General features: G+C 39.9%; 1 protein-coding gene across 1 annotated transcript; it reads left to right on the top strand.

Annotated features, from left to right (window-relative positions):
• The first annotated feature begins 303 nt into the window (after positions 1 to 303).
• On the top strand, positions 304 to 11,742 carry RAB5C (RAB5C, member RAS oncogene family). The gene is made up of 6 exons (XM_007424903.3): positions 304 to 457; positions 3,915 to 4,147; positions 6,431 to 6,582; positions 7,888 to 8,010; positions 9,745 to 9,838; positions 10,432 to 11,742. Exons 2-6 carry the CDS (start codon positions 3,982 to 3,984, stop codon positions 10,545 to 10,547), a joined length of 651 nt encoding a protein of 216 aa, XP_007424965.1. The 5' UTR covers positions 304 to 457; positions 3,915 to 3,981; the 3' UTR covers positions 10,548 to 11,742.
• Positions 11,743 to 11,993: the final 251 nt, after the last annotated feature.

The following is an 11,993-nucleotide window of genomic DNA, read 5'->3' on the forward strand; positions in this document are numbered from 1 at the left end:
ACTGTATTTGGATGTAGTATGACTCCCATCATCCCCATCCATTACAGTCCAATGAAACAGGAGTTGAATGACGCCGCATCTGAACGTTTCCTGGGCTTCCAACACAGGAGTATATTTCTAATCGGCGGTAACGCCTCTCATCTTAAGTAACGCTCGTTACTAACGGCCACACCAGCTTTGCCGTCGCTTTTCCCTCCCTCTCGAATGACATCACCAGCCCGGAATGAAAAGGCGGGGCTTCAAATTTTTTCTCTTGATTGGCCAGCGAGACAGCCTGTCAGGAAGAGAGAGGAAGTAGAAAAACAAGCCTTAGCAATGCGGAGCTTCTAGTGGAAGCGGAAGAAGCTGAAAAGAAGCCGAGGGCGGAAGTGGTGGCGTTTGAGATTTGGAATTGGGGTAAAGGGGAGTCAAGTAGGCGGAGGACTGTTTTCCGCGGCGGTCCCGCAGGCGGGAGCGGGTAAGTGTCTGGCTGAGGTTTTGCTGGCGAAAGACGGGAATCAGTCCCTGGAGTCACAGGCTGCCTTTCTTGCGAGGGAAGGGGGAGATTTCAGTTCTTGGGGGAGTCCTTCAATTTTCCGTCCGTCACACATGGGAGCGGCTTGGAACTGGGGTTTCTTAACTGTGGCAAGCCAAATGGAGCTTCCATGTTCAGAGGCAGTGTATCTCTCACCACCTGTTGCTGGTGGACGAGTACGAGAGGAATTCTTGGTTTCCTGGAGGCAATTGGATCGCACTGTTGGAACTAGAGCGGTGTCTGCTTTGGTTACAAAAGGCTGCGCTGGGTTTGGGACTTGTTGACAAAGTCCTGGTGCTTTGCTTTGAAGAATTCCATGAACTGGAACGAGTCCCTGACCTGAGAACTAGACAACATAATCGCTGACATTTAAACAAAGCTATGGGGATAACAAGGGACGAATTTGTACAAATGTGCCTGTTGAGCTGGAGCAATTTCACTGCAATGGTACTGATTATGGTGGGTGTGACATTCCTCATTGGGAGTGCTTCCCTCCTTTTTTCCTTTTCATGGGACTTATTTATATTTGATGCCAGTATCTGAAATTTAGGTACAGCTAAATCACTCTGATATGTATTATGCCATATATTAAAAGAATAAAGGTTGCAGATTTGTATAGCATTCTCTGGCTCTTACTATATTTCATCCTGTTTCGATCTCCTTGGACTATGTGTGTATCCATCCCATTTTTCTTAAGGATGTTGGTATATGGTTTCCATCTTTATCATTTATAAGTCATTATTGATTCCTGGCAACTACCTGGCCTAGTCCCTGTAGTTTTCTTGATAAGATTTTAAGAAGTGGTTTGCCACTGCCTGCTTCCTCGGGCTGAGAGAGAGTGACTGGCTCAAAGTCACCCAGCTGGCTTTGTGCCTAAGGCAGGACTAGAACTCATGGTCTCCCAGTTTCTAGCCTGGTGTCTTTAACCACTGCATCAACTTTTTTTTTTTTTTTTTGGTCCTGTCCTCCAGTAAGTGAGTTATACGAGCTGAACTAAATTAACAAAAAGTCCCTCAATAAACAATACTGGTTAATAAAGGGGCAAGTTATTTCCTTTTTATAATTTCATCATGTGACTTCTCTTTCTAATAGTGACACCATTTATTTATACTCTGAGTAGATCTGGTGAGAAATGAAGGGCTCTGCTAAATGTTCTGTGATGTTTGTAGGTGGGAAATTTTTCACTCTTCCCAAGCTTCAGACAGCCTTACTTTTACATCCTTATCCTTTAAGTGATCATTAAATATTGATTCCAGTACAAGTAAGCTAATATTTAACAGCTTTCCCCATTTACACATTTTTAATGTGTCTGTTTTTTTAACACTTCTGCCCTATCATAGGTTTTGGGGAGTTACATTTACAAGTTTGTTGTTCTGCCATACTTTTATAACAATTATTCTCTCCCATGCTTTCTGAAGTCACACCAATTGCTCTAAGATAGAAACAAAACTCCCACTCATATGTTGACAGGCATTTTGTTATTATAAATATTGCTATGAAAACTGTTAGATGCAAAATTCCAATAATGCTGTTGACAATTTTTACTGCTGTAACTATAAAATAATTCAGTAAATAAAATAATGAGTGAGGCCTCATGGCCAGAACAGCAGGTTTGTTCTCACTCTGTACTTTTCACTGGTCTTTTCAAGTCTGCCTCTTTCTCTTGTGTAAATGAATAGTAATAGTTGCTATATCAAATGTTCTATTTATGGCAGAAGTGCATAAGATGCCTTGGGACAATGTGATAATGAGGACAAATTCTGGCCTTGCCTCTGATAATATCAGATAGGGTTCCTACAAGATGGCTTTCCCCAACCAGGAATCCTCAGGATTTAATTTGGCCATGATGGCTATGTATGATGGGGAGAGTAATCCAATACACATGGATATGAGGTTGAGAAATGCTCCTGCAAGAAATAACACTGCTATTTGAGCAAAATAAAATAAGTTCATTTTATTAGTCATATACATGTTATATTAGGTCAGGTCTGCAACCTATTCTTCTCTAAACATATTGAATTTGGTTACCTCAAGGACCCTGTGTTACTGTAAAGTCTACATAATTTGTGACCAGGGTTTTCCCTCATCTGATAAATGCATGTACTGGTTGCAGGTTGAAAATCTGGTGTTGCTGGAATCTTTTCAGATAACATTTATTCATTAAGTGACTGGCCTTTGTGGTTTTTAACAAATACTACAATCAATTACAGGTAGTCTTCGCTTAATAACCACAATAGGACTGGAAAACTGGTTGTTAAGCGGGGTGGTTGTTAAGTGAGTCACCATGTGACCAGACCCAATTTTATGACCATTTTTACAACGGTCGTAAAGCAAATCATGTCGTTAAGTGAATCACATCGTTAAGTAAATCCAGCTTCCCCAATTGGTGTTTTTTGCTGGAATTCACTTAACAACCACGTGATTCACTTAATGGCCATGGTGATTTGCTTAACAACCATCATAAAAAGGTTGCAAATCACAATCACGGGACCACGGGGAGGCGTGCAATGGTTTGCCATGGTCATAAGTGCAAGTACAGGCCGTAAAGACTTTCCAAGGCCGTGTAATTTTGAACCATTGTTAAACGAACAGTTGTTAAGGATTACCTGTATGACTATATTTCATTGCAGTGAAATATAGTTCATACAAAAAGTAACTTCCTGGAGTCATTTAATTATATTCTACTTTAAAGTGCACCAACAATATTTCTTGCTGAAAACCTGAATTTTAACAGCTGGACTCCCAAACATAGTAACTAAGACCAATTTTCCCTGATACTCAAGTTTCCTTATGAGTGGCTAATTGCACTGATCATTTCCCTTTCAATTCTGAACTGCTATAGTGAAAAAAATGCTATAAACTGTAAAATGCTAAATGATTTACCTAAAACTGTTTGATATATTGTCATCATATTATTCAAAGCTTGTAACATGAGTTTTTTCAGTCCTTATTTCAGTTCTGCATGGTTAATCAGTGTTATCCCTCTGTTAAAGCTGCTTCAGAGAGCTGAAAGGGGTTAAGGAATTAGCTTGACTATGGCCAATTCCTGATGTTATGGCAAATATAAGGGAGAAGCTTCTCCATTTGTAGTTCAGTTATCTTGGCTATAACCCCAAATCAGTATTTGGTTGATGCTGAAGGTGTGTTAAAATGGCAAAATACTTAGCAGTCGCCTCATTTTTGCACTTCTGTGACTTGTAAAATCCTTTTCATCCTCTTTTTGCTGCTGCAGGTCTCCTCTGAAATGAAGAACTACAATATTCTTTCCATATTAATAACAACAGACTTACTTGCTCAAGGATCTGTCACATAAGTGATCCAAATCGGCTCTTTGAATTGAACACCTTAGCTGTTGTACAAAACTGGTTCTTATTCTGGCTGAAATATTTCTCTCTTTCAGTTGCAGAATTGGTTTCCTTGCTGACAGTCCCATCACTCCACTGAAGCTCGTGCCATCGTAGTAGGCCATGGCAGGCCGTGGTGGAGCTGCACGTCCAAATGGGCCAGCTGCAGGAAATAAGATCTGTCAGTTCAAACTGGTGCTTCTGGGAGAGTCAGCTGTTGGGAAGTCAAGCCTTGTCTTGCGCTTTGTAAAAGGACAGTTTCATGAGTACCAGGAGAGCACAATTGGAGGTAAGCGTCCCAATCATGGATGAAGCTGTTCAAAATCTGAGTCTCTTTGAAAATTAGTCTAGTATGGTAGTTAATAAGCTTTGCCATTAAACTAACTTTTACAGAAGGTTCTAGGGGGTGGGGGAGATATTCTCTGAGCTACATTTGTGTCACAGTGGATTGCTGGGCACCATTGTTAGTTCCTGCTGTTACCTTCCATCTGTCTCTTCATCATCTAGCACCCTCTACATGTGTTGGACTACAGCTCCCAGAATTCTCCAGCAGCAGGTCATGATTACTGGGAAATCTGGACGTTGGGTGACATATCTAGATGATGGATTATTATTCAGTAGACTATGCCTCCAGCAATCCATTGTGACTACACAGTAGTGGAGAGCAACCTATATTTAGACAAACATGTTTTCTTCTTAAGATACTTAGTGTGGAATACTGATAAGGTTGAAAGCCTGGGTCCAAATGATTTCCCAGAACTGCATTGTTCCAGAAGTGTTCTCTACTCATCAGTATTTTCCGAGGGTAGCAACTTGACAGAAGGATTGAGTTGTGTTCAGGAAATGCTGAGATTAGGATTATTTATTTATTGCATTTATCCGTAATCAAAGAGATTCTGGATGGTTTACAACCAACATCAGTACAACGTAGTAAAATACCCATGGTACAAACAAATATAAACTAAATAACATAAGAAACCACACCTAACATGTTCCAGAAGTCCCTGTGAGACTTTTCAGCCCTGGTTCCAATTCAAGTGGAAAGAATAAAAACAAGAAAGGCATTGCAGGTACATCGCCATGCAGAAACATTGCTTTGTCAAAGTGTCATATCTGGCTTGAGGCCAACAGCTACAACAGTGCCCCTTTTTAAAATGTTCCTCTGACAAGTGCCAGGCACCATTGTACAGTTCTGTACACAAGTTTAGCAGAGTGAGCTTTTCCGGCCAGGTTTGAGCCAGGTCTTTTTGACGTGTAGAAGTGCAGAATCTGAAGAGGGTGATGGCTGCCTAAGAATTTATTTGCACATGACCAGGTATCTGCATTCTATACATACTGAGACAATAGAATTGTGCTACAGACTGCAGGCTTGTGCCCTGAACATCACAATATGTTTTGTAAATCCTGCTTCCCTGATGCTGCAAGGAAGGTGTGATTGGTTTGGCTTCATTCACACTAACATCCTAAGTCTAGTTTGCTTTCTCCTCTTCATGATTTGAAGTGAATGAGGAAAAAAAAATCAGGGGTTTTAAAAATGACGCACTTAGCAAACACCTCAATACAATACTCAGTTAATCATTTCACACTGGCTTGGTACTTGTGGATTGCCAGTCCAAAATGTTAGTTTTTAAATAAGTACTTAGATTCTGCATCTGTATGACATCTAGGAAAAGAGTTAAAAGGCTGGGGAGCAGTCACCAGAATGCACCTCCCATTGTCAAATTGGTATGCTTTAACATTGTTGGTATTATTTATAAGATACTTTTATATGATGGGGCTTCGCATGAGCTCAAGGCCCGCTTCTATACACAGATATATGCCAACTACAAAAGCAAAAGTCATATATGAACTGATCTTCAGTCCAAACTTCTGTCTGCAGGAAAAGTTCCCACACACCAAGCTGGCCTCCCCAACTAACATTATACTCTTCACAGTGAAGTCCCATAACATCTTGTATTTATAACAAGACCCTAACTAGACACAGCACACTTAACCATTTTGTGGTTTGGCTTATTGTATCATACAAACCCAGACTATTACTTAGATTGCAGTTAAGCCACTTATCCCTAATCATAATCTGTAACTGTGGCTTATTGTAGGTTAGTTTAACTTCACTCTACGGACGCAATATAGCTTTGGATCATTTTCCTCAATAAATGAACAAGTATGTTTTTGACTCATTGATTCTCTTTATCTAGTTTTAGGACTTGTGTGGAGAACAGAGTATGTTTTAGGTCATATTTATACAGAAATAATGAAAATTCAAAAAGCTTCACAAATTTTAAGCACCACTGTACTTCTCCATTAGCACAGCTATGTTCCAGCTATGTCAGTGGGAGAAAACCCTCTTCCAAACATGTCATGGGGAAGAAATTTGTTTCAGGTATACAGCGTATGGTAATTACTGGGTTATTGTAAGCTAAAGATACAAACTGTAGCAGCCAAGGCTTGGACACTTTACAGGTGAAAAAAGCTCTTGTTGCTATGTAAAATATAGCTACGCCTGAGCGGAACCCAAACCCCAGTCTCTCTGCTCCCCTTCTGACTGTGTTTTAATCCTTCTGTGTTCCAGCTGCTTTCCTCACACAGACCATTTGCTTAGATGATACAACAGTCAAGTTTGAAATCTGGGATACAGCTGGACAGGAGCGCTACCACAGCCTGGCACCCATGTATTATCGAGGGGCACAAGCTGCCATAGTTGTTTATGACATCACTAATATGGTAAGGCTTTGTATAGACTGGGTCCAAAATTATTCCACATGGCCAAGAGTGTTTCTTTTCTGGTCCCATTCCCCTTCAGCATATGATACCCCAGGCATATATGAATGCATCTCCTGAATACATGACATTCTAGGAGAGCACCATTGATGTAAAACAGCTTGAATTCCTTGCAGTTTGACTTTAATATTGGGGCTTAGTTCCCACACTGTTACATATCTGACCAGTACCATTTCAGACAGCTTATTCCATACAAAAGTTCTCTGCATATTAAAAAAAAAAAAAAGACGAACTGATGAAAGGGGAGGCAGGCTAAGCCCCTCTTCTGCATTCTGAAGTGACGTAGCACAGACATCACTTACTGACCTCAATAAGAACTAGGCCTCAGTTAAGACTGCTTTAACCAGGTATGGAAACAGAGTATCCACAGATGTTCTGATGTATATAATCCTATTGAATGGCCATCTGTTGACTTAGAGAATTAATTTCTATTAAAAATAAAAATAGGCTAAATTTCACAAAAGTGCCATATCTGGAAAGATATCTGTGTTTTCACATTTTTAATTTTAAAAGTTTTAAACTTGCCATAGTGGAGTATCTACATAGGTCAGGGTGGAGTTTTTGGGTTCTTGGTATTCTCTGAGCTTCCTTTTCTTCCTGCGGACGTTTCATTCCCAGGCTTGGTAATCCTGATGATGCAGGAAGAGAAGCAAGCTCAGAGGTATAGCTGAATGCTATTTTTGTAGGGCTGTAGCTGTTTGTTTATTTAATACATTTGTGTGTGCTTATTTAAAAAAAAAAAGGTTTATAAGTCTGGGAACATCTAAGCTTTGCTACATATTTGAAGTTAAAATGTAGTAATTTGACATTTTTATACAAACTTTTCCATAAACAAAATCCCAAGCACTTGAATTCTTGATAAATCTTGAATTAATTCTATGCACATACTCATCTCCTTCTCCCTTGTGACCAGGAGGATAAACCAAAATTCAGTTTTCATTTTAATAAATATGAACTAAGAATCATGGTTCATCACTGGGATGGGAAATCTGCAACTCTCCAGATGTTGACCAGCAGTTCCTAGTATCTCTTGCCATTGTACTTCAGCAACTTTTGCCTCCTGGATAGGTGAGGGGAGGAAATCCATTCCTTAAGGCCCAGTTTACTTTCTCACAGCTGGTATAGTGCTTGAAGCTGTCCCCCAGTCCAGGTGTGGAGGGGCCCCACAACTGCAATATGTATTGTATGAAGTATCACCTACCTTGGAGCAGGAGGTGAGAATTATGGAGCTGTGTTTGCTCTTCAAAGGACACCTTTGTGCGCGCCAAGAACTGGGTGAAGGAACTGCAACGGCAAGCTAGCTCTAGCATTGTCATTGCCCTGGCGGGGAACAAGGCTGACCTGGCCAACAAGCGAGCTGTTGACTTCCAGGTAGGTGAGGTTTTTCTACTGGGAAGCAGTATGTTCTCTTTCTGCAGTGCTCATGGGTGCCATTTCTACATGCACAATAAGTACCCTAAGATAGTTTAAGTACCCTAAGGTGGTTTAGTGCTGCCTTTCCTCAAACCCCACTGTATCCTTTTCAATTTTCTCTCTTTGCATAAGGACTATAAGAGATGTCTTATCAGGATAATTCCTCCACAAAATGTTTTTGACTGGAGAATGTGATCCAGTAGGTACCATAAGCTATGAATTGGGAAAACCCTGACTCATATTTCACTTTTGCTGTGAATTTACTGCTCAGTCTTAAACAGCTTTATTGATAAAATCAAATTTGATATGCTGTTTTTTTAACCATCATGATTCTTTAAGCATGTGTTTTCAGCAACCAGCAAAGGATCTCCAAGCACTGAAAAAGACAACTTGCTGAAAAGTCTTAACTCACTAATGAGAGAAATGGGCTTTTTAAACAGCTTTATTTGTTGTAATGTTTTTACACACTTACAATCTGAGGGTAATACTAACCTGTTTGTGAAGTTTGCAGCTACTGTAGCTAACTTGTGTAAAGCTGCTAGATTTAGCAATATATTTATTTATTTTATTTATCAAACTTATCACCGCCCATCTCCCCCCAGTGGGGGACTCTGGGCAGCTTACAACAGATTAAAACAATAAATAAATATATAGTTAAAATTTATTTAAAAAATCACATTTGCACAGAATAAAGGAAGAGGCGTGGTAATAAATAAATATATCCTTTTCTTGTTTCTTATCTCACACCTTTTATTTCTTGATTGGTACAAATTAATATGTAGTCACAAATTTATTAAAGCAGGTGTGAACAGCTTGTGGCCTGAACCCCCCTTTGTGTTGTCCCTGGAGTCACTTTTTGGCTATGATTGATCAATATTCTCCTCCTCCTCCTCCTCCCTTACCTTTGAGAAGTTAAGATGAATCGCTTAATGTGGCACTCCCTTTTCCAAGTTTTCAGCTGAAGTGGGTTTGAACCTGGTTTCCCTGATCCTGGCCCATGAAATTAGCACACACTATTTGAAAAAACCAAGGAACTGTAGATCATTTGCTGTTGTCTCTGAGGCCCTTCTGTAATAAGGATGGTGACTTTGGCTCATCTTTCAGGCTAGTAAATACTGTTGAGAAATAAATTGGAACCCTTTGAATGTCTGTTGGGTACAGTAATTATGACAGAAAACCTAATTCTAAAACCTAATAGGGGGTTGGCTAGCCCCCTAGAGGCCTAGTGTGGCTTCCATCAGCCTCTTAGATTTTTTTCTCTTCTTTCCATCTGTGTAGATGTGTTTGTCTTTTTATAAATTTTAATCATGTATTTATTGTTTTAACTTGAGGTAAACCGCCCAGAGTCCCCCATTGTGGGGCGATGGGCGGGGATAAGTCTATATATAAATAAATAAATAAATAAATAAATAAATTCTGAGAATTATCAAGCATATTATATCTTAACATGTTAACACATTTGGTCAGTATTTCTATATTTTATTTGCCCTTGTAGTCCCTCTTTTGAAATGTGGGGGGCTAGAGTTTTCAGTCAAAACTTGGTGTGGCAGAAGGATGGCTGTTTATCACATTCACTATATTTTTTAATGGCGTTGATATAGTCTAACTGTAGAAAAAGCCAGTCAGGCTGCGCAAGGATGGCTAACCGCATTACTTTGCAAATTCTGACCTCGCTGACCTGATTGCTTACAGGAAGCCCAGATCTATGCAGAGGACAACAGCTTGCTGTTCATGGAGACATCAGCGAAGACAGCAATGAACGTGAATGAGGCTTTCATGGCAATAGGTTAGTCAAGGGGAGGGGAAAGTCTGCATGAGGAGGGTCTCTTCTCCAACTACGGCCGTGGGCTAGACCAAGCAAAACTCTTTTGTGGATAGCAACCTAAGTTCCTAAACACTCTGTAGAATTTTAACCGGCTCAATTTGTAGCAAGTTGCAGGCCTAAGCAAAGGAGGACCTTTCTGACATTGGGTAAGAGCATAGGCTCTGAAAATTGCAGTCCTGCACTCAGAGACCTGAAAGAGGAAAGTACAGATAAGGCAGGGAGCAGAGAAATGAATAGAAAGGTGGGTGTAAAAAGGATTGGTTGAATGACAAACTGGGTGGAGGTGGAAGGGAAACATGGGAGGCTTATGAGCTATGGAACAAGAAGGTCCAAAGGCTTGGGGTAGAAGGATTGGCTTACGAGCACATCCACCTAAAGTGTAGCTTGGGGATATCCATCTCCAGTTGAATTACAACAGGAACATGGGGCAGGATTAGCCATGAAGAAACTAGAGATCTGAGTAAATCCCCCCCATTTCTTTTGTGTTTTTAATTTTTTCTATGGAGTGAATTTAAGGGCCAGGGTCTTGAATATACCCTCCACTCTCCCCTCAGCAAAGAAACTTCCCAAAAATGAACCACAGAGCGCAACAGGGACAGCAGGCAAGAATCTAAACGTCAGCCTCCAGGAGAGTACCCAATCCAGCAAGGGGCAGTGTTGCAGCAACTAAGGGGTCCTGTCTGGCAGCCCCAGTTGGAATGCGTCTGAATCAATTGCACTTACAGAACAGCTGCCAGGATCTCTCTTTTTTCTTCCTCCTCCTCCATCACCACTGTGATCTTCTCTTCTTTTTCTTCTCACAGAATGGGGAGGGGAGCACTGCGGAGGCCACTCCTCTTATGAACAAACAATACATTCATTTTTTAAAAAGAAGTCTTAACCACCTTTTTTAAAATACAGATGAACAGTGGCACTCTTCTTTATCTTTGTGGGTAGATGATAACCTATGCTTTCAAAACTTTGGTCCCTCTTCTTTTTCTGCCTTTTACCTTCTGAAGGGGTTTATAGTCTTGCATTTGCTCAGAGCTACTTGGAAGAAAGACATCTCTCTCTTGGACAAAGTGTGTCTTCTACAACATCTGCTTGGCGATTCTAAGCTGCTTCAGCTGATAGGGTTCTACCATAAAGAATGGTAGAAGTTGTAGCCTGGGGAGTGTACAGAAAAAGGAATGAGTTGCAGAACTACTATGCACAGCATTCTTTGGTTAAGACCCTGGTTCAGGAATGACAGACATGCCCGTAAAAGATCCTGTTCCAGAAACCTGCAGGTAATCATGAATTGAAATTGTAGTATTAATGATAGATTGAGAGAAACCTGTAGCCTTTAAGCTTTGTTTTGACCAAATTTGCAATTATGAATGTTTTTGAAGAAAAACAGTAGAGAGCTGATTTTCTTCTTGTTTTGTATTCTAGTTTCCAGCATATAACAAATCAGTATCTTTTTAATAACATATACCAACTAGTCCTTCATCCTTCATAGGTTGTGTGTTGGGCTTTTGGTATGCCAAATGTACATTAACCTATTATTTACATGTTGGATGTAATGCACTAATTCAGCCTGTTAAAGAAATATGTAAAATGATCACTTTTGATGAGCAACATTATGCTATTAGTAACCCTATCATGATGTTGGATGTATCAATGGAACAGGTTGGGAGAGTGTATTCAAGCTGGGGAGGGGGGCAATGATAGCTATTTGCATATACACAACATTGGTAATAAAACCACAAAGGGGTTTTGTTTCTGAACTAGTGTCTGAGGCAATGTTTGTCTTACACATATTGGTATTTAAGACTCTACATCAGTCTCTTCAATGCAAAGCTCCAGTTGTGTATGAGTTAAAAAATAAATTTTTATAAATCAAATATTGAACAGAATTGAGTCATTATCTTTGCACATATCAGCTTACATAAACACTGGTATCTTTCTAAATTTAACAGACTTCGTTTTTGCAGGGGTTTTGTCACTTTGTTTACCATGACTCCTTAAAATAATTAATCATTTTTGCAACCATTTCCTTATGAGTAAAACTGATGATTTAATGGGGGTTAAGACTGGACAAGAAAAAAAAAATAAAAGATAGGTAAAATTTCACCATACTTTTTCTGACATAAGT

This window comes from Python bivittatus, unplaced genomic scaffold (genome assembly GCF_059951505.1).
Source record: "Python bivittatus isolate LINGU-HERP-01145 unplaced genomic scaffold, Pbiv_v1 ctg000410_np1212, whole genome shotgun sequence".
NCBI classification, from domain to species: Eukaryota; Metazoa; Chordata; class Lepidosauria; order Squamata; family Pythonidae; genus Python; species Python bivittatus.

Bases quoted from the DNA above. Each gene is read 5' to 3' on its own strand.
- RAB5C (XM_007424903.3), top strand. From the start codon at position 3,982: ATGGCAGGCCGTGGTGGAGCTGCACGTCCAAATGGGCCAGCTGCAGGA. The intron at 4,148-6,430 runs GTAAGCGTCCCA...TCTGTGTTCCAG, and splicing joins CCAGGAGAGCACAATTGGAG to CTGCTTTCCTCACACAGACC. The intron at 9,839-10,431 runs GTTAGTCAAGGG...CTCTCCCCTCAG, and splicing joins TGAGGCTTTCATGGCAATAG to CAAAGAAACTTCCCAAAAAT.